This window comes from Melanerpes formicivorus, unplaced genomic scaffold (assembly GCF_026170545.1).
Source record: "Melanerpes formicivorus ecotype bairdi unplaced genomic scaffold, bMelFor1.0.p_v2 SCAF_28, whole genome shotgun sequence".
Classification (NCBI taxonomy): Eukaryota; Metazoa; Chordata; class Aves; order Piciformes; family Picidae; genus Melanerpes; species Melanerpes formicivorus.
This window is the reverse complement of record NW_027142380.1, coordinates 6,582,016-6,604,365: the sequence shown is the minus strand read 5'-3', so window position 1 is coordinate 6,604,365 and position 22,350 is coordinate 6,582,016. Positions and strand designations below refer to the sequence as shown.

The 22,350-nt window shown below is 41.1% G+C and overlaps 1 protein-coding gene across 8 annotated transcripts in view; it reads right to left on the bottom strand.

Annotated features, from left to right (window-relative positions):
- MITF (melanocyte inducing transcription factor) overlaps positions 1-22,350 on the bottom strand; it is a 111,279-nt gene that overhangs the window by 7,401 nt on the left and 81,528 nt on the right. For 2 of the 8 annotated variants that reach the window (XM_068154343.1, XM_068154342.1), the window contains 6 exons: positions 13,586-13,813; positions 12,321-12,404; positions 10,904-10,999; positions 5,631-5,748; positions 2,313-2,387; positions 1,241-1,316 (listed from right to left, as the gene is read on the bottom strand). In XM_068154343.1, coding sequence (XP_068010444.1) covers positions 1,241-1,316; positions 2,313-2,387; positions 5,631-5,748; positions 10,904-10,999; positions 12,321-12,404; positions 13,586-13,813 — 677 coding nt within the window. Of the gene's footprint in view, positions 1-1,240; positions 1,317-2,312; positions 2,388-5,630; positions 5,749-10,903; positions 11,000-12,320; positions 12,405-13,585; positions 13,814-14,907; positions 15,301-22,350 lie in introns of those variants that run through there. The other 6 variants (XM_068154348.1, XM_068154349.1, XM_068154344.1 and 3 more) reach the window with 6 other exon arrangements.

The window sequence follows — 22,350 nt, the reverse complement described above, 5'->3', positions numbered from 1 at the left end:
AAGCACTTGAATTGCACTAGATGGGGCCAGAGTGCAGCTATTGGAAGCAGGCTGCAGCCAGCTCTGTCCCAAGCGAGCGGCACTAAGATCCCCAAGGCCCCCAGGAATCAGCCTCTACCTTCAGCACAATCTGTGACCACCAGTATGCAGAGAGACTGAAAACGAGGGTCTCCTTTAAATTGATGCAAGACAACAACAATGAACCCCCCATGACTCTTCTCAAACACTGCACACCTTGCTGTTTGGGTGATGTGTGATTTCAGTGGGGGAACTAAAAAGACAATTTATGAGCTGCTGCTTCTGTGGGAGGAGGATCTGAGGCTCTCTAGCTCCCCAAGAATCAGCAAGCAATTGTCTCCTGATGGCAGTGCACCAGGACCGTTCCACAGTAGGAAGGAAAGAGCCCAATACAGCATCAGGTGCTTTAAACGTAAACTCTGGACAAAATATAAATGCCACACTGCAGCCTAAGGGTGATGGTTCCTCAGCTCCCATACTACTTCTCCCACATTATTCCTCCCACACTCACTTAGAGAAGCTGCCTGTACCTTCTTCTCCCTCAGCATCATCTTACTTTGTTTAAATAAAGTTTGCTGCAGACTGTAAGATCAAAGACCCACCTGTCCTGTATGTTGATACTATGCAATGTTGTCTTGCTTGCCTTAGAGGAAGCTAAAGAGCCTCTCTGAAGACTTGCTATGAATTGTTCCATGTGCAACTGCCATAAAGTAATGGAAACTCCCCAAAAGCATCATTGAGCATTGATTCAGACTTAAGTGAGCCTTTCAGGATGCAGAGTAAAGGAGACTCCTTGAAATTGAATCAGCATTGAGGAAGTGTTCAGACAAGACAGCAGCAGTAAAATCACCCAAAAGGACTACTTGGAAATTAACACAAACAGTGGCAAATTATCAGTGAAGAGACACAGAGCTACCAATTTTCTTGGGGGGGCGGGAAGGGGAATATGATGGCTTCCCAGATAAACTGCCCTCCCTTTTCAACAAAAGAGGGATTGGTTCTGTTCTGCCAAACTATGACCTTCAAGAATTTCTACAGTCATGGAGTGCCCAGATGATAAAAAACAACTTGGGGGTTTTCTTTCGGTAAATTCTTTTTGTTCCTTAAAGATATTGGACTCGATGATCCTCGAGGTCATTTCCAACCTTAGTTATACTGTGATACTTTATGATATATACATGTTTGAAACACCTCCTTCCCACAGTCTCCTTGTTATACTTACGGGTCGTTTGACTTGGGTATCAAAGTGCCCAGCTCTTTTATACGGTCGTTAATATTAAATCTTCTTCTTCGTTCAACTTCAGGAAAAAACAGCAGAAACATTACAAGTCACATCCACACTTAATTGCAACACACAAAGGATTAGAAACAAAGACTTCTTTAATCATCTTTGAAATGCTTGCCCAAAGCTTAAAGTCCAGTGACAATTTACTTTGTTCTCCTACAGATGGGCAGGCTAAGGATGGAAGTTTTGTCTGCGCTGGAAAAATGTGGTGCTGCTGAAGGGGCCGAGTTGAACTAAGACTCTCAAACCCACGATGGCTGTGTCAGCCATCAACTGAGAAGTGCAATGTTTCCCAGGGAAAAGCATCACAGAAAAATGCAGAGACAAATATTGAGATACTCAAGGAAATCCCCAAGAGGGACAAAATGTAGCATTGCTTTTTTGTTTTTAAGCACTCTTTCAGTTGCAACATTCTGAGGATCCAAAAGTGGAACTTAAATACTAATTTTCCTGCATTAGCTTTTCATGGTGGGGAAAAGGCTTCTGACTAGCTCAAGGCACAAAACAGTTCCTTCTTTTTCTAGTAGTATAAAATATAAAAGGAAAGTCAAAGTCATAAGATGCTGATTATTTTTAAATGCCTTTTCCCCCCTCCCCCAACCTGGCAATGCACATTGCCTTCCCTAATGTAGTTTATAAAACTGCCACACTGATGTTTAAAGATACAAATTGACCACATATGTAAGAGTTAAGATTAGTTTTTTCAAAAGGAAAAATTGTGCAAGGTGGATTTTTTTAAGAGCAACTGGATTAAATGTTGTTCCCAGTAATTCCAGTGATGATAACTACCCCTTCATTTGTCTCAGGAGAAAAAGAGCAATAAAGCTTAAATGTCAGCAGCAGGTTTAAGCGAGTTTCACAGCAACTGGAGATATTTGATCTATGGACATAGCATCAAGGACTATATACTCCATGAAGTGTCTCATTCAGATTTTGAAAACCAGCATTTCAACACTCAGTGCCTAAAATCATGAGTAGAAACAGGGCAAAAAGAGAAAAACAAACTTACTCAAGTTGTGATTGTCTTTCTTTTGCCTCTCCTTGGCCAACGCTCTGGCTTCTGACTCTGTAGGAAAAATACATGCTGTGCATGTGAATGAAGGAATTAGAATTAAAGTCATTCAAACACAACATTTCAGTCTGTGAAACATTTGTGCAGGAAGCCTGACTGATATTTGTCAAGCAAATTATTACACCCATTCCAACGGGGGAGAAGAGCCTGTACAGTGAGGTGTGACTGCCAAAACAAGGCTGGCGTTGAACTTCACCCCTACGCCCGCAGAGCATCTTTTCCCACTCTGACTTCCATGACAAGAATGTTTCCCATGGAGGCCCTGATTCAGCAAGGTATTTGAGGACAGCAGAACTGCTGAAATCAAACATACCTTCTCCTACATTCACAGAGAGCTGGCAAGGCTGACGTAGCAGAGAGAAGCTGAACCAGAGGAACAGCATGCTTATGGCATTGCTGCCTGCACAGGATGGGAAGCGCCTGGGAGTCAGAGGCTCTACTCACCAGAATTAATGCTACGTCCTTTTGTGGTACATGCCTGCCCTTCAGCACCAAGCTCACCACATAACTTAAGTGACCTATTAAGAACAATGCACTTTTTCCAGCTACACTAACTGTTCTTGTATGAAAAAAAGATGAAAAATCCAAGGCCTTTATTAGCAATGATGTTAGAAAACAGCCAGAAGCAAAAAAATCAAAATCATGACAACCATGCTGCACATCATCTCCTCCATTCAGAGCTGCACCTGACCTTGCTCCACACATTTACAACCAGACTTCAGCATGTAAGACTTTAGGCAAAAGCATGACTAAATTATTTTCAGTTCTTGTCTGATATTAAGCTTCTTGAGCAGTTTTAAGTATCTCCTTCTCTGGAGACTTTCAAAACCTGCCTGGACGTATTCCTGTGTGACCTATTCCAGGTGGTCCTGCTCCGGCAGAAGGGTTGAACTAGATGATCTTTCAAGGTCCCTCATATTCTGTGATTTTCATTTTTGCTCCACTCCTAATTTTTTGGAAAAGGTGAGGCCATTACTCCTTGCTCTGTTACATTTAAATCACAAAACCAGCAGGCACCATTATAGTACCACAGAAAGCCAGTGAGGAGGAATGGATGTATGACCTGTTATCACAACTTCCATTACAGAAATAAACTTGTTGGAGTCACTGAAGGGTTTTCTTTGCTGCATTATTTCATTTTTAAGGAATAAGGATTATGTCCCACTCAATTCAAAGTAACAGGTGCTAAGTGTCTCCCTTGGAGTCCGGAAGCTTACTACTTCGTTGCTGAAAATACAGAGGTACCTCAATATTACATGTAGTATAACATGAGATACCCCTCCCTATGCTAGGCTTCCAAGGGACTCTCCAAAGAGTTCAAAAGATCATTGTATGTTATAACTGAATTTGGACTTAATCTGGCACTTCCTTATAAAAGGAAGCTATGAGCAGTTTTAATGCTAAAACAGATAGAAACTACACTCCTGGGTGAAAAGGATTCCCATTAAATGCTACAGCTAAGAACTCACAGCCTTCAACATCAAACACTGGGATAACAGATTTGATTTTCTGAAGGGTTCTTCATCTTCAGTGTTTATACAGTAGCACGAAGAAAAGTTTATGGCAAATGGCAGACTTGCACATTGCAAGCTCTGTGTAGCCTAGCTCCAACTGAAGAATCAGGAAATGGAGAAGAAAGACTCCTGTCTGCAATAACATGCTGATTTTAAAATCACAGGCTGTCAGAAAGCACAGCAGTTGTGCTTTTTACACAAAGCCTTGGCCAGATCAATGTCAAAGTGACTGTTGTTAAACTGGAGTTTAATTCCTAAACCCCTCCTAAATTACATGCAATCTGCTAGCATGTATTTTGAACTGAAAAAGCACTCACAAACTGGGTTTGTGTACAGGTGAATGTAGCATATACACATTTAACTTAGTTCAGGCCTGTTTTGAAGTACTATGGGCTTCCATAAGACCACTTCACTCACTGATTCTCTTTCATTCTCTTTCTGCCTTCTTTGCCTGAAGTCTTAAACAACCAACTGTAATGAACCCACTAGCCTGGACTTCTGCTAAGTTAGGACATTTAGTTTGCAGACTATAGCCACCTGTAGACCTCTAACTTTCTATAACTGGGGCAATGAAACTGTCTGCAATGAAGGACTTGGAGTGGTTTTCATCCCCTCCCACTCTCCTCTTCAGACAGTTCCATTGCTGTTCTTTTTCCAGTGGCCACAAAATCGCTGTGCAGTTTGTGTGTCTTAATTGGATGCCAAACTCAAATTTTGTGCAGTCATATAAATGTAAGTATCTGCCAGCTCAGGGATGTGGCATTTCCTCCTGAGAAGCTGACTCCTGGGCTATTAAAACTGCTCTACTTAAACTAATTCCTGCCTAGAACCTGCTTTGCAACTGAGTCAGCCTGTGAGTTTTCACAACAGAAACCCAAAAGGATGACAGACAAGAAACAAACTATGCCTCTACCATACTGCATGCAGTGTGACTCTCTGTTGGGATTAAGAAGAGACATTTCTGGGTGTTAACATAATTTTGTCATCAGTTCTAGTCTGGATCTCTATTTGTTCATCCTGTAAACAAGCTTGTCTTGTATACTGTAACCTACACATGGTTACACATCCTTTCAACTAAAGCAAAACAGCAAAATAAAATGCTTGAAAACATGAATCTTCTTATTTTTGCACTCAAACATGTGATTGAGAGAAAGATGCTTTCAATGTCCCCCTTCCCCACTCTTGCCTTCCAGGGCTTACTTGGAGCACTGCTGGGGGAATCAAGATGACAATAAATTTACAGGATACTTCATCTCAAATTAGGAGATATATTCTGTTCTCAAGTGCCTAATTTTACATTGTATAGGATCTACATGTCCAGATTTTACGTTACAACAAGTAATTTGCTTATTACTGCCCTGCCTACTACAGCAAAGCCTGAACATGTAGCAATTCATTGACACAAATGCCACTGAGACTCCAGATGTGAAGTTGTTGAAGTTTGGTGTTGATAGAGCAAACACTAACCCCAACTAGCAAGCAGCTCTGCAAGAGGTGCAGGGAAGCTTCCTGTGTCACAACGTTTTTAATATGAGGATTTGTAACAACCAGGGGCTATATTTGAACTTGTCACAGTGAACACACTAGCACTGAGGGCTACTACTTCTGCTAAAAAATGGTCTGCAAAGCAAAAAGTAACCATTTATCCATATATTCTTTCTCATAAGGAAAATTACGTCCAATATCACCTGAATTCAAACAATGGTATATTGCTCCAAGGCAGTATTTCAGACATATTTACCTGTGAGCTCCCTTTTTATATTAGGAAGATTAGCTGGACACGAGTTGCTGATGTTTAGTCCTGGAGGAGGCATGCTTTGGTTGCCATACAGATCAATCAAATTGCCAGACACAGGCAACTGGAAAAGATAAACAAGAAAAAAGATCATTTGGTTTGCCTTTATGAGAGGCTTTGTACAGAAGAACAGAGTTAAGACCTGCTAAGAAACCTGAGCTCTTTCTATGTACAGAGTGTGCAGTAAGGTCAGCAGAAGTCACAGATACTCACAGGCATGAGGAATAAAAAAAGCTACACTGGGAAAATTCTGCCCTTCCTCCTCAAGAACACACAGAAGTAACAACATGCTGACAATACTGCTCTATTGTGGGTTCTTACCTTTCAGTTACAAGTATTACATCTGTGGCCCCTTCACTTCTCTTACAACGTCTGAGCCTACAAAAGTCTCTTGGAGGAAGCCTCCATTTTTCCAGGAATATGTGAAAGGAAGTACTTAGCAAGGTGTGGCATACTTGAGAAAGAACACTATATTGATCAGTCACATATTTCAAGGGATTTGAAACCTACCTACACAGGAAACACTAAATTTACTTTAACTTGTTTTTCATCTTATGTAACATGAACAAGGTAGAAGAGGAGGAGGAAGATTATTCTTACCTTAAGTTTCCTCAATTACTTGTTCATTCTGCTATTCTTATTTAGCCATGTTTAAGCAAGTAAATTTATGCAGCAATAAGGTAGTATTCCAACTAGGCTTATCAAAGCTATCCCTTGCAAATTGAAAGGTATTTAAAGAAGTTTACATTTATCCTGAGTGGATTATTTTACCTGTCTCCTTTTTGTTTTCAATTATGTTTTGAATAGACAGGCATAAAACACTCTGATATCTTATCTGAGTGGCAATATTTCTTATCGCTGCTGAGAAGAAAACCAATCCCTCCAAGACACTGATTCTGCAGAGATTAGAGTATTAACTTGACACCCATGGAAATAATTCTCTTGAATACAATAGAGTGAGTCACAGCCTGGACTGTTAAACTCCTGCTGATAGTCCCTGCCAGACTGAGGCCTAAGAACATTTCTCTGCCATTTGGAGCTACCATAAGAAGCAAAGTTCATATGCACTCATTGAAGTACCACTAGCCAAAAGCCATGCTGATGCTTGTTTTGAAGAGACAGTGGCCAACAAAATCCCCTCACTCAATCTTTAAGTGACAGAGAAAAAAAACCTTAAGTCTCACCAGGATGCACCCACAATCTCAACTTCAAAAAGGGAACATTTATAAAGCACTTGAGATCACAGCTGTCCATCACAGCTTTTGCTCCCAGTTGTGACCTTCCCACATTAATGTCAGGGTGACTATTCGCTCTCACTGCTCTACAAGGCTGATTCTTTATCTTCTGGCCCCTCAAACGCATCCATGACACTGGCAGAGCAGCAGCATCATCCAGCCTTCTGACTTGGATGGGCTTTTTCTATTCATGCTTTTAAGCATGAAGAAAGTACAAAGACCTTGTTTGTAGCACAGGGACTTGAAGTTCAAAACCAGACATGCAAAATCTAATTAGGAATTTCAGGGGTTTGGGGGGGAGGGGGGGAAGGAAATAAATTTTCTTTCTTGTCAGAAATCCAGAGGCTAACATCTCAAAGCCTGAGTGAAGAAGCTAGGTTGTGATGACACATGGAGAACAGTTAAGGTCACCAAGCTACCTTCCTACTACAAGGTGGACCTTGATTATTACAAGTCTTTTCTTTCAAAAGATGTCAGCACTGCCAGATTTCCATGTAAATAAACAGGCCCTGTGTAAGCAATCCTCACAAAAGGCAGGCACAGCAGCTGCTGAATGTGCACACTGAAGTCCTACAGAAGTTGCAAGCGCCAGAGGAGCCCAACCAAGAGCTGTGCTACAACCAAAGTACAAGCATTGCTGAAGCAGCATTAGCTAAATAAAGGATGATGAAGGCAGGAATTTGCACAGCTGCTAAACCTTTGAGGTTGCATGTACACACGAATGCTTATCAAGGAAATTTACATTGGAGATGCCAACAGCCTCAGTTTACATCAGTGATCCATAAGCAAAGAGACTGATCAGCTTCTTTCTTTGATTACTTTTCCCAGCAAGCTGAACTCCAGAGGTCAAATCTTGTTAAAATTTTCTACTAGGAGTGTTGACTGCACACATGGTCCATACCCATTATTAGTCTTTGAGAAGCCTCTGAGAAGCCTCTTCTCCAGGAATGCTGTAATTCCCATTTTTGGGACTAACTTCATACAATTCCTTTCAGATGAAAAAAACAAAGTGCAAATATACCAAATAAGGCAAAATTCAGCTTTCCAATCATTTTGCATTTGCTTTTTTTTTTAAACTGCTTTTATATAAGAGAAATATGGTAATTGTTAGATGAGGCCTTGAGCAGTCAAGTCTAGTTGAGAGTTGTCCCTGTCCATGGGAGGGAGGTGGGAGTAGATGATCTCCGAGGTCCCTTCCAACCTGAGCCATTCTGTGAGTTAGGTCACTCAAGCCTCAGCATTAAAATCACTGAGACATCAGCTGTGTGACCAATGAGACTTTCTGAGCTATCAGTACACACTAGAGTGGATTCTTTTCCCCAGCTCATGCAGCCTACAACGTATTGCATTGTTCCCTTCCCTACAAGCAAACACTCAGCAACAACCCCTGAAATAAGACTCCTCTCTACTTCAGAGTTTAACGTGCACAGGAAAGTCATATCTAGATGTGGAGCTGCACGTACTCACAAGGTCTTCCATGTTAAGACTCTTGCTAGAACTGATTAGTTGAATTAGTTGTCATCTCAACTTGGCAACAAGAGTACTTTACACAGTACCCAGCAATCCAATTATTAGGTCAGATCTAAGCAGAAAACCCTCTCGGCAAACTAGTGACTGTTTAGCACAGAAGCAATGCCAGGTCACCTGTGACCCAAAGTTTACAAACACTTCCCCAAGCAGTTGATTGCAACAAGCCCTTTTCAATTAAGAGGTACTTGCAAACCTCCCTCAGCTCACTCTGCACAGAAATCTCTGATTTTGCTTATCAATTAAGTACTGTTACCAAATGTAACAAACTGCTCCTTTTGTCCTTTGTTGGTTAGGGAACAATAGCAGCCTTTGTCATACTCCCAGCACTGCTATTTATAGGTTGCCTCTCTAAAGAGACCATTTCCTCTGTTGATTTCTTCCACCTCTACTTAGCGCAGTCTAGAGACACGAATTCTTTACTAGCAAAATGTTGCATGCTCCAAGTGCTAAATCCTGCTCCAAAAGAGAAGTGTCTGTTAGATCAGGTTCCGTTTTTCCCCAAACCAATTGCTTGGGACCATGGTTCATTTTCCAGCTCTTCAGGGCTGGTATCAGGTTAATTCAGAGACTGAAACATGCTCTTTACCTCCAAAACCTGAAATGTCTCAGTAAACAAGTCTTAATTCTACTATTTCATATCCTTATTTTACAGAGTTCATTACTTGTAGACTTAGTGCTTACATGTATGATGTAGTCAAAAAAACTTGTCAGCGTTAGGTTAATAATCAGGGGAAGTTCAGGCTGGAGGTCAGGAGGAAGTTTTACACAGAGAGAGTGATTGCCCATTGGAATGGACTGCCCGGGGAGGTGGTGGAGTTGCCGTCACTGGAGGTGTTCAGGAGGAGACTTGACAGGGTGCTTGGTTACATGGGTTAGTTGATTAGGTGGTGTTGGGTGATAGGTTGGACGCGATGATCTTGAAGGTCTCTTCCAACCTGGTTTATTCTATTCTATTCTATTCTAATCCCAATGATCTTAAAGGTCTTCTCCAGCCTAGGCAACTCTGTGACACAGTGGGCAAACTCTGAAGTTTCACAGCAGATGTGGATCAGTCTTTACCACACAGCAAGCATGAGGGATGCAGGGTGCCCTAAATAATGACTACAGGGAACCATTATGTCCTTGCCTGGAAGCAAAGAGCTAGGGAAAGAAAAGCACAAAGACGTGCAAGTTCCCTCTAATTTAATGGGTTCCAATCCAATGGAACTTCAGAGAAAAAACTCCAGAAGAACTTGATCCCTCAACTACAAAGAGTAACTAACTTGAAAACTCTCTTTTTCATGGTTTTTTACATTTTCCTTTCAAATTCCAGGACAGAAGTACTTTTCAAGTCACTTTAGATAAAAGAGAAATTCATTCTTTCTGGTAGGACTCCACAATTTATTTCTCCCTCTACTGAAAGTGCACTATTTAGCAAGGGATGCTGGTGGGTGGATTCCTGTGGCATGCACCATGTCTCCAAGAGGGCTGTGGGAATTTGTGGGAGCGCAGGACTAGGTTAATATGACATCAGATGGCTACGGCCAGCAAATGCAAACCTATGCTACAAACCCAATGCTATGTGGTAAACTGTACATTTTGGCACCAGATTAAAAAGACAGATGCCAACCCTGGCAGAAATTTGCTCAGCCAGATCTAACAGCATTCGAGCCTAAGGCAAAAAATTTACTGGAGCTACCCTCCACAAAAGATGAAAATAAGATTATGACAGAAGTACGATTAGATTAATGCTCAGAGCAATGTGAACCAGCAAACACAAACAGCAGCTCAGAGGTAACCTGTGCTTTCCCCCTTGCTCACCAACTTCCACATCTCTGTGTTCTTGCCTTTTGTCACAGATTTCCTACATTACTCTCCTCTATTCAGCACTTAAACTTCTTTATTCTCTTCTGTGTGCTTGGAAGGGTAGTTTTCACATTCTGTTTTCCTCCCCTTAAATTTAGTAACATCTTTGCTACCATCTAGCTAGGGACTTCCCTCCACTTGAAATCAGGTTAAGCTTAAAGCCATGATGTTAGAGCTAAGAATTACACTGGACTGGGATGCTAACACATTTTACTATGCCATAAAATTTCTTACTTGAATACAAGATACAGGAACCTGGGGCACTAGAGGTTCCTTCCAGGCTTTCTGAAGCCAAGCATAATGCTCACAGTGACCTTTAATACTGATGGGTACAGGCTCATTTCTGTTGCCTAGTTCCCTCCTTTGTTACAGTCCTCTCATGGACTAAGCTGACTTTGAAATAAGAAAAGTATCCCCTCAACCTGACTCTAGCTTGAGATTTTTAATTCATGCTTTTCATTACAAGCTCTTCCAAGAAAAAAACAATTACACTCTATGGGACAATACAGTAACTACCTAATAGGAAAGAAGTCATGCTACAGTTTTGTGTTCTCTCAAGGAAAGACAATCAGGGTTAAGAGGGAAACCAGAAGGAAAGGACCACTGTACCGTATTTGCCATTTGTAGGGCTGGGTCCATCAAGCCAAGGATTTCTTCATTGTAACTTGACTCCAGACTAATTATGTCATCTATCACGTCGTCCATCTGCAGCAGAAAAGGTGGACAAGCAAACACATCACAGTTACTAAAACTGTTAGGATACAGAGGTCTGACAAAGCACTCTGGCTCTCTGCAGCATGGGCCCAAGCAGAAGTGCCTGCGCAGTTCTGCCACAGTCCAAATCCATTCCTCAGCCATGACTCCTGTTACTCAGCTAGGACAGTTAAGTAATGATAAAGCTGAGGCTTCACAGTCTAATCCAATCCTCACACCAGCAGATCCCCTGCACTACCTACACAGTTCCTCCAAGGAACTGCAGAGGCTATAACTCCTTGCAGAACAAGCTACTGATGATGTGACTCACTCTCCCCCATGCAGCACTGTCTCCTTCCTTCCTCTAGTTGTTAGGGCAAAACCTCCATGCAGACAGTAATGCCCAAACCCCTGACATCTTGCAGGGGAAGGAAAAGGCTTGTTTCTGGTTGACAGGTTGCCCACTCAGCAACAGAATCATTGGATTCAAGCCCTTCATACACTCTCCCAGAAAGCATCACCCAAAAGCAGCTTGGAAATTATTTTAGCTGGTACAAGCCATCTTATTTATAGAGCTAAGCTGCAAGATGTCTCTGTAAGCTCCTGTGTGGTCAGGAGAAACAGAGCCTTCCAAAGCACCTATGCAGGTGCTCTGAATTGTCCTACAGAACTAAGTATTTCCTTCTTACCCACTATAAAAAATAGAAGCTTAATTGACAGTCTTCTACAAATTCAATGCATGAAGCTGATGGCATAAACAGCAGTCTTTGGGACCTTGTATCAGCTCAGGAAAGCGGTATCAGAACAGATTACATTGACTGGAAGTGAGGGCAAGAAAGGAACTTGAAATCTTGTTACTAGAAATAAAAATCCTCTTAGTTAAAAAAAAAAGTGATTTATAAAACAAAATTAAAGGACGACTATTGAGGATGAACTACCACAGAGGGATTGAAGCCTTCTCATATCACTTTTTAAATGTGATTGTGATCATCGTAGAGATGTAGTCCTAGAAACTATCAGGAGAAGAACACATGCATGCAGTCTTGGGGAAACTGCATTAGAAGAGATTTCCTGAAATGAGGCCTTAAAGCATGGCTGAGATGTTGTTCTGCTATAGTGTTACAGTGCCAGAAAAGCACTAACCCTCTTTGGGTGTCTTCATGCACTTTTGACATCAATGCTAATAAACAAGGTTGTTGGTTTGTTCCTTAAATGCATCTTATATTCAACTTCTTAAGGACACAGTGGGGCAAGTCTATTCTTCAAAGTAACTTCAAAGAAACATGCTCATGAGAAAGGGGACCTGTGCTCCAGCTCCTGTGTCATCCAGTACCTGCATGCATGATGCTCGTGAGTGTGTATTCAGAGCCGGGCACTCACTCTCAACCCTGCTTTGCTCTTCAAATTTATAAAATCCCTGCAGAAATAAAAAAGAAAAGAAAAGAAAGAAAAGAGAAGAAAAAAAAAAAAGAAAAGAAAAAAAAAAGAAAAAAAAAGAGAAGCAAAGCATGGATCTGAGTTCATGGCACAGTCTCAGTCCCCAAAAGAGCACGATTGAAACAGTGTCATGCATACATGTGCCTGATGACACAGCAAAGCAAAGCTGTAAATATCTTGGGGGGGGAATAAAATAAAAAAAAAAATAGGTACAACTGGGATGACAGGGTGGAACTACTTGATGTTCATTTCTATTAAAGCCATGGAGCACAAGTCATTTCTCTTTCCTGTGCAAAATAGGTTTTGTAATAACTGTTTCTTGGAGTTGCATAATGTTTCCCTCTGAGCGCGTCTGCGGTAAAAATCTGGCACAAAGGCTTGAGCGGGGAGGATGAAGGGACACGAGGAGCTCTACAATTGTCTCCCATTTGTCAAGTTACAAAATTATTGACATGATTCTTGCACTTGTTGACATCCTACAAATCATCTTCCTTCAGCACCTGAGCACACATGTCACTTCCATCTAAGTTTTTGCCAGCAAAGATTAAGACAAGGTTGCAAAGGACTTCCAGGCAAAGGCTAGTGAAGTGTTATACTTGCAGCACTGACCTCACCATGAAACAGCAATCAGTAACATTTTGGGATGTATAAGCTGGGAAAATCTGGCCTTCCAGCTAAGCAAGAGACTTGCTCAAATTTTACTGTAAAAATATCCAAAATATCAAAAGAAATTATCAAAAAGCTTTTGTGTTTTTCAGTTATTTTTGCTATGCTCTTTGCTCTTCCTACACTTAATGAGCCATAAATAACATTATTGCAGAAAGCTACAGCTTACAAAACTGCTTTGTATTCTCCAAAGGTCAATTATTCACTGCATGCATCAAGCAAGAAGGAAAAATGAGCAATAACCAAAAAAAAGGTTTAATAAGCATAAAGTACTAAAATAGTTCAAAGAAGAGGACGTTAGAGGGACATCATTTTTCTGTCAAAATGGTCTATGCAAGTATATATGCATCAGGCAGACCTAGATGTACAAGTTGCATTTTCAAAGTGCACAGTTCAGGAAAGAAGAGAGAAGGAACATCTTAATAACAAGCAAATATGGTTTAAAGCAGAGAGCAAGCAGGCTGCAATTCCATCATGCTGAAGACCATGCATTACCTCTTTCTCACAGTTGGAGTTAAGGGTGAGCATAGCCATCGGGCTGTTGGGCGCGCTGCTTCCAGTTCCAGGTGGCATGACATGATCACCGGGCTGGTTTGGACATGGCAAGCTCAGGGCTTGGTTGGCATGTTTATTTGCCAGAGTAGTAGAGAGGTACTGCTTTACCTGCTGCCTCTGGGCTTGCTGAATGTGATACTTGGTTGGATTCTCAAGGTGAGTCTGCACCTGTAAGACAAAAAAAAAGCAGATTGTTTTATTTTACTCTAACATTACACATACTATCCATTTGAGCTCTACGCTTGTGACACATAAACCAGCTAAGCATTTGACTTAAACTCAGCAGCTCCAAGGAAGTCAAAAGCACTTCACTAGTTCATATTTGGTGGCAAGAAATCTATTTGAACTTATGTTCCAATAACTGACTTAGTAAAACAACAACTTGCACTTATTTTTCCACCACATAAGGTTCCTCACTTCAGGCCAACATTCGGGTTTTGGCGTTTATGAGATCCTCCAGAACAGACAGCTCTGCATTTCAGACCTTCAGCTGCACAACATTTCATCATCACTAAAACATGGAGAAACAAGTTGTAGTGCAGGATTCATTTTACTTGTTAGTAGCTATCATTTAAAACCACATAGCGTATTGCTGTCCTTTATCAGAGGTCAAGTAACAGAGGTTTGTTGTGGGTTTTTTCGGTTTCAGTAACTTGAGTTCCTTAAGTAACACATTGGTTAAAAAGCAAAGGAATACACCTTGTTCTTTTTGCCTACAATTTTTTTCTATCTCAGATATATGTCCTAAATCCTATATAAATAAGACAGCCTGTTTATAAACACATCATGCAAATAAGATGCAAGAACAGAAGTGTTTCAGTTCAGATCAATCACTGTCCTCAGCAACTGCTATTTTTGTAAGACAAGCTTTTCAGTACTTAGAAATTTATATATACATATATTTTTATTTTTTTTTAAACCCCACACCAAACCAGTTTTGCACATCCCAAACAAGACAATTTTTTTTCCACACAAAACTTTCACCACATCCTGGAAATTTTGTCACCTTCCTATGATCGCTAACATTTTTATCGGAAGGTAGAAAACAAACTCAAACAGGACAACACCCTAAGACCTTTCCTTTTTGTTTTAAACCAGTTCCATTGGAGTCACTTCTTGCTGTTACAAGTGACCACGTACATCCCCCACTTATTTTTCTGGAAGAAATTAACTCAAGCACACTAGATACCAGCAAAAAGGATTTCCTGTAGGCTGTAAGCCTTCTTAGCAACAGGTTTTAAAATAAATCGGCAACAACTCACCTGATAATGATTATACTCAAGCATTTCCAGCATACTACTAATGGGTTGCAAGAGAAGCAGTTGCAATATCCCTTGCTCTTTTGCTGCTCCAGTTTGAGAGATTCCCGTATGGGAACACCATAAACAAGCTACAGCAGAAGAAACTGGAACGCCGCTGCTCAGACTTAAGAGTAACCTACAGCAATTAGCCACGCATGTGGAGAAGCAAACAGTTCACACAGGGGCTCTTCTTGGAAGCTAAGCAAGTTTAGTCCTAAATATTGGTATTATTTTTTTTTCCTCCCCAGCTTTGACATCATGCTTTTGCATAAGCATAAAAGAACCTTTTAAGTGATGGGCTATCAAAGTCAGATTGACAGTTTGCTCAAGGCTAACTCGCTATTCATCTTTCGTTCCAGTCCTACCAATACAGACAATGGTATTTTTCTTTGGCAGTAAGGTTAGAAGTTTTTAAGTACAGAGTAAGAAATAACAGAAATAACCAATGCCCTACCAGCCTAACACACATCTTCTGGCAGTGGGGTGCACTAGATAAACCCATGGAGTTACACAGACCTATCTTTGGCTTCTGACTGCAGCAGTCCACCACCCTATCTCTCATGTCCACCCAGGGCTGACTATGAAGGCCTTGAAAAAGGTCTTTCATGACCTTAGCCTCCCTGGTGCTTCAAAGCCCATCAATTCTGTCTCAATCTACCACTGGAAGAAGTTTTCCAGGTCAGCAATGGTTGACAATGGGCTAAAGCATGTTCCAAACACTTATCTGCACTTGTCACGGTACTGTGCACAGTCCTACACCATCCAGAACTCACTTTTTCCTTTCCACCCACTCCTCGATAAGAGCCAGTACTCAAGCACAGGCATCAAAAGCTGCTCAACTTGCCTTATTTTCCAAGGGCTCTGCTGCACAAGGAAGCACACTTAAGAGAGTGTTTCTAGAGAGTTTAATCTGATTTGTTGCAGTAAATGGCAAGACAACACAATAGAGAAGTCTGCTGTGATAAGTACAGCACTTGCTCTGCCAGTCCCAAACTGCATTATCAATCTTATCACCAGCCTAAGAGTTCGGCTACCCAGATAAATCTGTTTTCACTTAAATTTTCATCTTCCAAGCAGATAAAAGTTATCAGTAAACCAGTTATTTTCCTAGCACTTATCTTTGAGTATGTTATTTTAAAAACAAGCTCTACTTGTCCATCAGAATTTGCCCATTCCTTTTGCTCCGCAGGCACAAGAAACCACGGCTGTTCTATGCGGACCCTGCCAAGGCAACCGGATGGAGCAGAGCCTCTTTGATCTGCACCCATCTCCCACCCATTCTTCAGGTTCACAGGAGAGAAAGATAAGCAAAATTCCAAGATTTACATGTCGGCTGTGCATCATCAATTATTATATAACTGAGATCCATGGGGCTGTTTAGTCTTGAGAAGACTGAGAGGGGATCTCATCAATGTGTATAAATATCCGAGGGGTGGGTGTCAAGCGGAGGGGACCAAACTCTTTTTGGTGGCACCACAGTCTTGTAATAAGACAAGAAACAACAGGTTCAAACGTGAACATAGAAGATTTCACCTCAACATGAGGGGAAACTTCTTTACAGTGAGGGTGATGGAGCACTGGAACAGGCTGCCCAGGGAGGTTGTGGAGTCTCCTTCTCTGGAGACTTTCAAAATCAACCTGGATGTATTCCTGTGCAGACTACCCTAAGTGATCCTGCCTTGGCAGGGGTTTTGGATCTGATGATCTCTTGAGGTCCCTTCCAACCTCTAATATACTGTGATATAATCAATGAATTGAACAGACTCCACTCCATGTCAACTTTTGAAACTTATTCTGCTTAATTGATATGGAATTCTTGTTGGCAAAACACAGATTTATTTCCACAAGAACATGCTTTCCTGAAGTCTTTGTTGTATTATCCTACAACAGTTTGTGTTACTTTGCTACTCCAGAATTTTTTGTTTTCAACAGAGTATGTTGCTCTCAATATGCCAGGGAAGGTAGGAGAAAGAAGTTGTGAACATTAATCAAAGGAATGTATTATTTCTCTAACTTTTAAAGTTGCTGTTTTCTACTTAATACAAAAGAGTAACTACTCCCTGAGAATTTTAATCTTGTTGAGAAGTATGTCCTCTTTGGTACAGGGCAGCAAATATTAGAAGTTAATCTCTGGCAGACAGAAAATGGTCTGTCCTTCTGGAAGTATGCTGAACAGTTAGCCATTAGACCATGTTTTCATGTAAAGTCAGCTCTAGCCACACATGGGCAACAAGTGATTTCAAGGACATTCATTTACTGTCAGGTCTCTGGGCTTCAAATCAGCAGCAATGGAGAGATGCTCTATTGCATTTACAGAAAATAATCTACCAGAAGAACTACAGTCACTATACACTAGATAAACTCCAAGGACCTGTCACCTCACACAAATCCAGTAGTGAACCCAAGGAACACAGACAGCCGTCTCTTTTCTGTCATTAAATGGCTCCACAAGTATACAGGCCTTGAACACTTTCTGTTAATGCACAGCTGGTCAAATCTACTTTCACATTTGAATACAAGAACATACAATTAGCCTCCAAATGAAGAAGAATAAGACTTAACTATTCCCACCCTACATGTGATTACAACAAAGACAGGTGCACCCACAGGACGGAAACAGCTTCAGACATGTCCTTTCTTGGACAGACACACCAGTTTCGACTAACATCACTCTGGTCAAGTGTAAGGCACAACAGACCACAGAGAGATGGCATCTGAAAACTTTAGTTTGATTTTTTGTTGTGCCACTTAATGCCTTATGAGCTCCACCGCTGAAATCTGATGGGGCAATCTTTATACACTCAGTGCTCTCTGGTGAGACTAACTCTTTCTTTGTCCTCTTCTGCAGCCTCTACATCAAAGAGCACTCACATCTGCCTGCTTGGGCAAATATCCCAAGATGTACCAGTCACGGTCAGTCTGTAGATAAGCTGCAAAGCAGTCTTGCTTTATTTTTGACAAAATATCTCACTAGCAAAGAGCTGAAAAGCAAACCGTAAATCCAAGTTCCACTGCCCTGAAATTTAAACCATGAATAAAAGCTTTGACTTAATTAAGATCTAATTTTGGTCCTTAGCCCTTTCTTGACTTTGGGGTTGAAGAATAGTTCTTCTTGTTCTTCCAAATTCACAAGACACAGAGCTCAAGATGATATTTACTGGTTTGGATACACTCCTCAAGACATGCATCTGAATGGGGACAGATGTGCAAGAAAAACTAACTTGAAAAGGAACCCTCTGGATCTCCTAATGTTTAACCTAAACCTCTCCTGGTGTAACTGGATGCTATTTCCTCTTGTCCAAGTAGTTGTGACTTGTGAAGAGAGACCCACACCCACCTTTCAGGTATTTATAGAAATCAATATTGTCTCTCCTCAGCCTCTGGGAATCTCACCCCAAGCTTTGCTGTCTCATACCTCTGGTGATCTTGACATCTGACTGCTAATTCCAGTACATACATCCAGTTCAAGTATCTGAGCAGGCAAAAAAAATGGTTTCTGAGAAGTTGCCTGCCTTCTTCCACATCACAGAAACAAGATAAGCATAGAGCAGATTTTTTTGGGTCTAGCATCAATCAAACATTTCATCAATGGCTTTCACTAGCTTTAAGCATACACATTGTATCAGCGGGGATTTTAGGTGTACTTCAGACTACATTCTTCAAGATCCTTATATTACATCACACATCAGTGACAGGACTCCTGAGTAGACCCACATGCTTCCTTCAACTTGAACAACTAGAAAGGTTTCCCGTTAAGGTGATCAGGAGCTCAGGAATTTAAACACAAAACACAGCTGTGTGCTTAAGTACAAACATACAGCTCAAATTGTTCCTCGGGATGAAGCCAACTCAAGCAACTGAAACAATACTTCCAATACTTGCTCCTTGGGTCAAGTCTTGCTGGGACTCACTTGATTTACCAATAACTTGCTAATGAGAACAAGAATTTGGAACAGTGACAACAGAGCAATACAACCCTGCTCCACATGTGTGTGCACAGACCAAATCCCTCTTGCAGAAGGATACAGAAAAGTTCACTCTTGGGCGCACACACAAGGCATGGAAGCCCATCAGCTTGGCCAATGTGTCTTGCATGGTTTAATCCAGAAAGCAAAAGGCTAATCATGAAAATGACAGTGAAGAAGAAAAAATTAATAACCATTAATTAGCTGTGTCTTTTCTACTAATCATCCTGCAGGAAAACTTTAAGTTCATGGCATTATTTAGGTAGGAAAAACCTTTATGATCAACTCCAACCATAGTCAGAGGCTGATTAATTGCTGCAGGATCAATCTTTGACCCACCAGTACTTCTGGATGAAGGCAACAAGGCTAAATTAGTCAGCTTTTGTTATTTATACACTTAAGAATTTGTCCATGCACTGGTTTGATTTGTTTGAAATGGGTACCAGCAGGAAGCAAGCACAAAACCAACACATCTTGTGTTAAGAGTATTTTTTCAAGATGCAATGCCACTTACTGGCTTTGCCATCTCAATTACTGCTTAAAATCACAGTGTGTTACTTGTCACATCTCCAAGCACCACTACATTCAAAGTTCACTTGCCATCTAGGGAGAAACAGACAAAAATAAATTATCTGTTTCATTGTGATCACAGAATAGTGCTGTATGAACAATGTTAGGTGCTGCATTACAGAAAACAAAACACCCAAACACATAAAAAAAGAAATCAAAACAACAATAAAATCCTATCCTGAAACACTCAAGTTACAAAACTGAAGAACTAAACGGTTCCCTTATGATCTTTCCTGTAACTACTGAACAATTCAAATACCATTTCATTGCCAAACCTTCTGCAGATATCCAGACTACTACTGGTTTACTCATGTTCCCACAGCTTTTGCATGAACTGATGAAAAGGCAACGAGGCCAAGAAGAAAAAACATCAGGATCAAAACATTAAATGAATGAGGTGAACAAAGCCACATTTGAAACACAAACAGCAGAGAAGGACTTGTCCACCCTGAATACAACCAAGTCCTGCTTCAGAAAGCTCCACCTGCAGAGGTCTCCTTGCCCCCAGACTCAGACACCTCTTGTTCCCAAGGAATTCCTTCACCACCTCCTGATCTGTCTCACTTTTCATCTTCCCTTTTCTTTCATGGCAAATACCACACCTCCATCTCTCTCATCCATTCTGCAAAGGCCATCACCTCCGAGCATCTGGTCATCCCCACACGGGGAACTCACCGTGGGTCCTGACCAGAACTAGCTTTGTATTCAGCATCTGCCACACTCAGGCTGAGCTGCTCAGAGCTCTCCTCCTCTTTATTTCAGCTTACGGAGTGCAACACCTGTTTCCTAGTGAAAAATTAATTGCTAGAATGAGGACATGGAGTTCAGCAGTGGAGACATCAGGCCTGGGCGTGCAAAGATGAAGCTGTCCCAAAGCCTCTGTTTGTGCAACACAGATGACGAAAGGCCATTACGATGCCAAAAGCTGCTGGCTTCCCTTCTCTAGCCCCAACAAGCTGGGAAGGAGCATATTCTCATTCCCAAAACCACACATAAGGAGATCCTTCTCACTGAAAGAATCTGAACCTTTCTGTCAAAGCAAAGCCAAACCACCTCAGTCAAGCAGAGATAGACTTAGGCGTAGGGACACACTAGACATTTACAGAGGATGGCTACCCAAGGAGGGGGAGAAGACTTTTTCCCCAGCTCCACTTTTTCTTTTTTTTTTTTCTCCTTTCTTTTATTCTTTTATTTATTTATTTATTAAATTAAAAAGATCATTTGTTTCAAGTAAATTGCCTTAGGACTCCCAGTTTATAATTACAAATAAAATACGTTTGGGTCAGTTTTCTCAGCTCAATAGGACTTTTTGTTGCTTAGACAGCTAAATGTCATGGGATTTTTAAGAAAGGTTAAAAGTCTGTGTCATTTAACAATTAATGGCACCCAAAGAAAAACGATACAAAACCACATCCACTGAAGTGTTTTGCAAGGCCTGCAGACTTCAGTTGGGTCTACAGCAGCAGAAAGCCTGTTCAACATGCTAATCCAGAGCTTCAAAGCTGCTTTTTAAAGTTGCTTCAACCCACTGCTTTCAAGGATAAAAACCCAACAGCAGTAGCCACAAATTGTTTTCTAGGACTTTCAATGAAAAGAGAAAGTTGTATAAATAGGTGTCTATCCTTTAGGCTAAGGTAACAAAACAAATAATCTAAGGAGAATGACACGAGAAAGAATCAATCAGTGCCTCCTGCATTAAGACTGATTCATTCTCCTTCAGTTTTCTACTCCAGATTCAAGATTCTCCAAGTCATATTCACCACAGCTCAATCCATCAACTCTGAAAATCCTAAAGACCATAAAAAAACCCTTTAAATTATTTCATTAAATCATTGATCATGGGTTTCACTGCGATGTCAGAGAGAATCCAACTTGGAGCAAACCAAATAACCAGCCAGACAATGGTTTAACTCATTCCCAAAGACATTTTCCCACATGCTGCATTCAAACATTAAGCAACAGCGTCACATTTTTCCCCCTAAGGATGTCAGTGGCCTGATGTAGCTTCACATGAGAAGTCCAGCCCTGTTGCTTTCTGAAACCTTTCAAGTCCTCCAAGATAGTACAGCTAGATCATTTGAAATGTAATCAAAATAAATTGATTGGGCTGTGATGTATCATTTCCCATAGGGCAACAGTCAATTTAGTAATAGATAAACCCATTCAGTAACCCCTCCAGCTCCCACTCACCCCTTCCCTCTGTCGTTTCCTGAACATATTTGCTCCCCTGGGTACAGAACCTGGGAAGAGTGGCCAGAAGAACACTGACCAGAAAGCCCAAGAGCAGGAGAATAATAAAGAGGTAAATTGTATTGACTATAGAATGACACATTTGAAAGCTTAGGAAGAAGTTTTTCACCATGAGGGTGGTGAGGCGCTGGAACAGGTTGCCCAAAGCGGTAGTGGAAGCCTCATTCCCAGAAGTTTTTAAGGCCAGACTGGATGCAGCTCTGAGCAACCTGATCTAGTGTGAGGGGTCCCTGCCCACAACAGAGGGGTTGAAACTAGATGATCCTTGAGGTCTCTTCCAACCCCAACAATTCTATGATTCTATATTGATTCCAGCATTTTATCTTAGAACACAGCCAAAGCAATGAAACAACAGCAGTTAGCACAATAAAACTCCCTGGTTACTTAAATCATCCAGAAGACATCCTCTGAACTAGCAAACCAAGGCAGGTACAAGAGAGTTATTTAAGCTCTAGCATCATCACTGCAATCTAAATAGATCCAATAGTCATCCTGAAGCACAAAGAGCTATGAAGAAGAAAAGGCACATTGTACAGCACGAACGTGGTTTATACAACCAGGGGTTGTTTTGCCCATCACCAAAAATTCCTCTGCGTAACGTGACTTTTACATCCAAGGG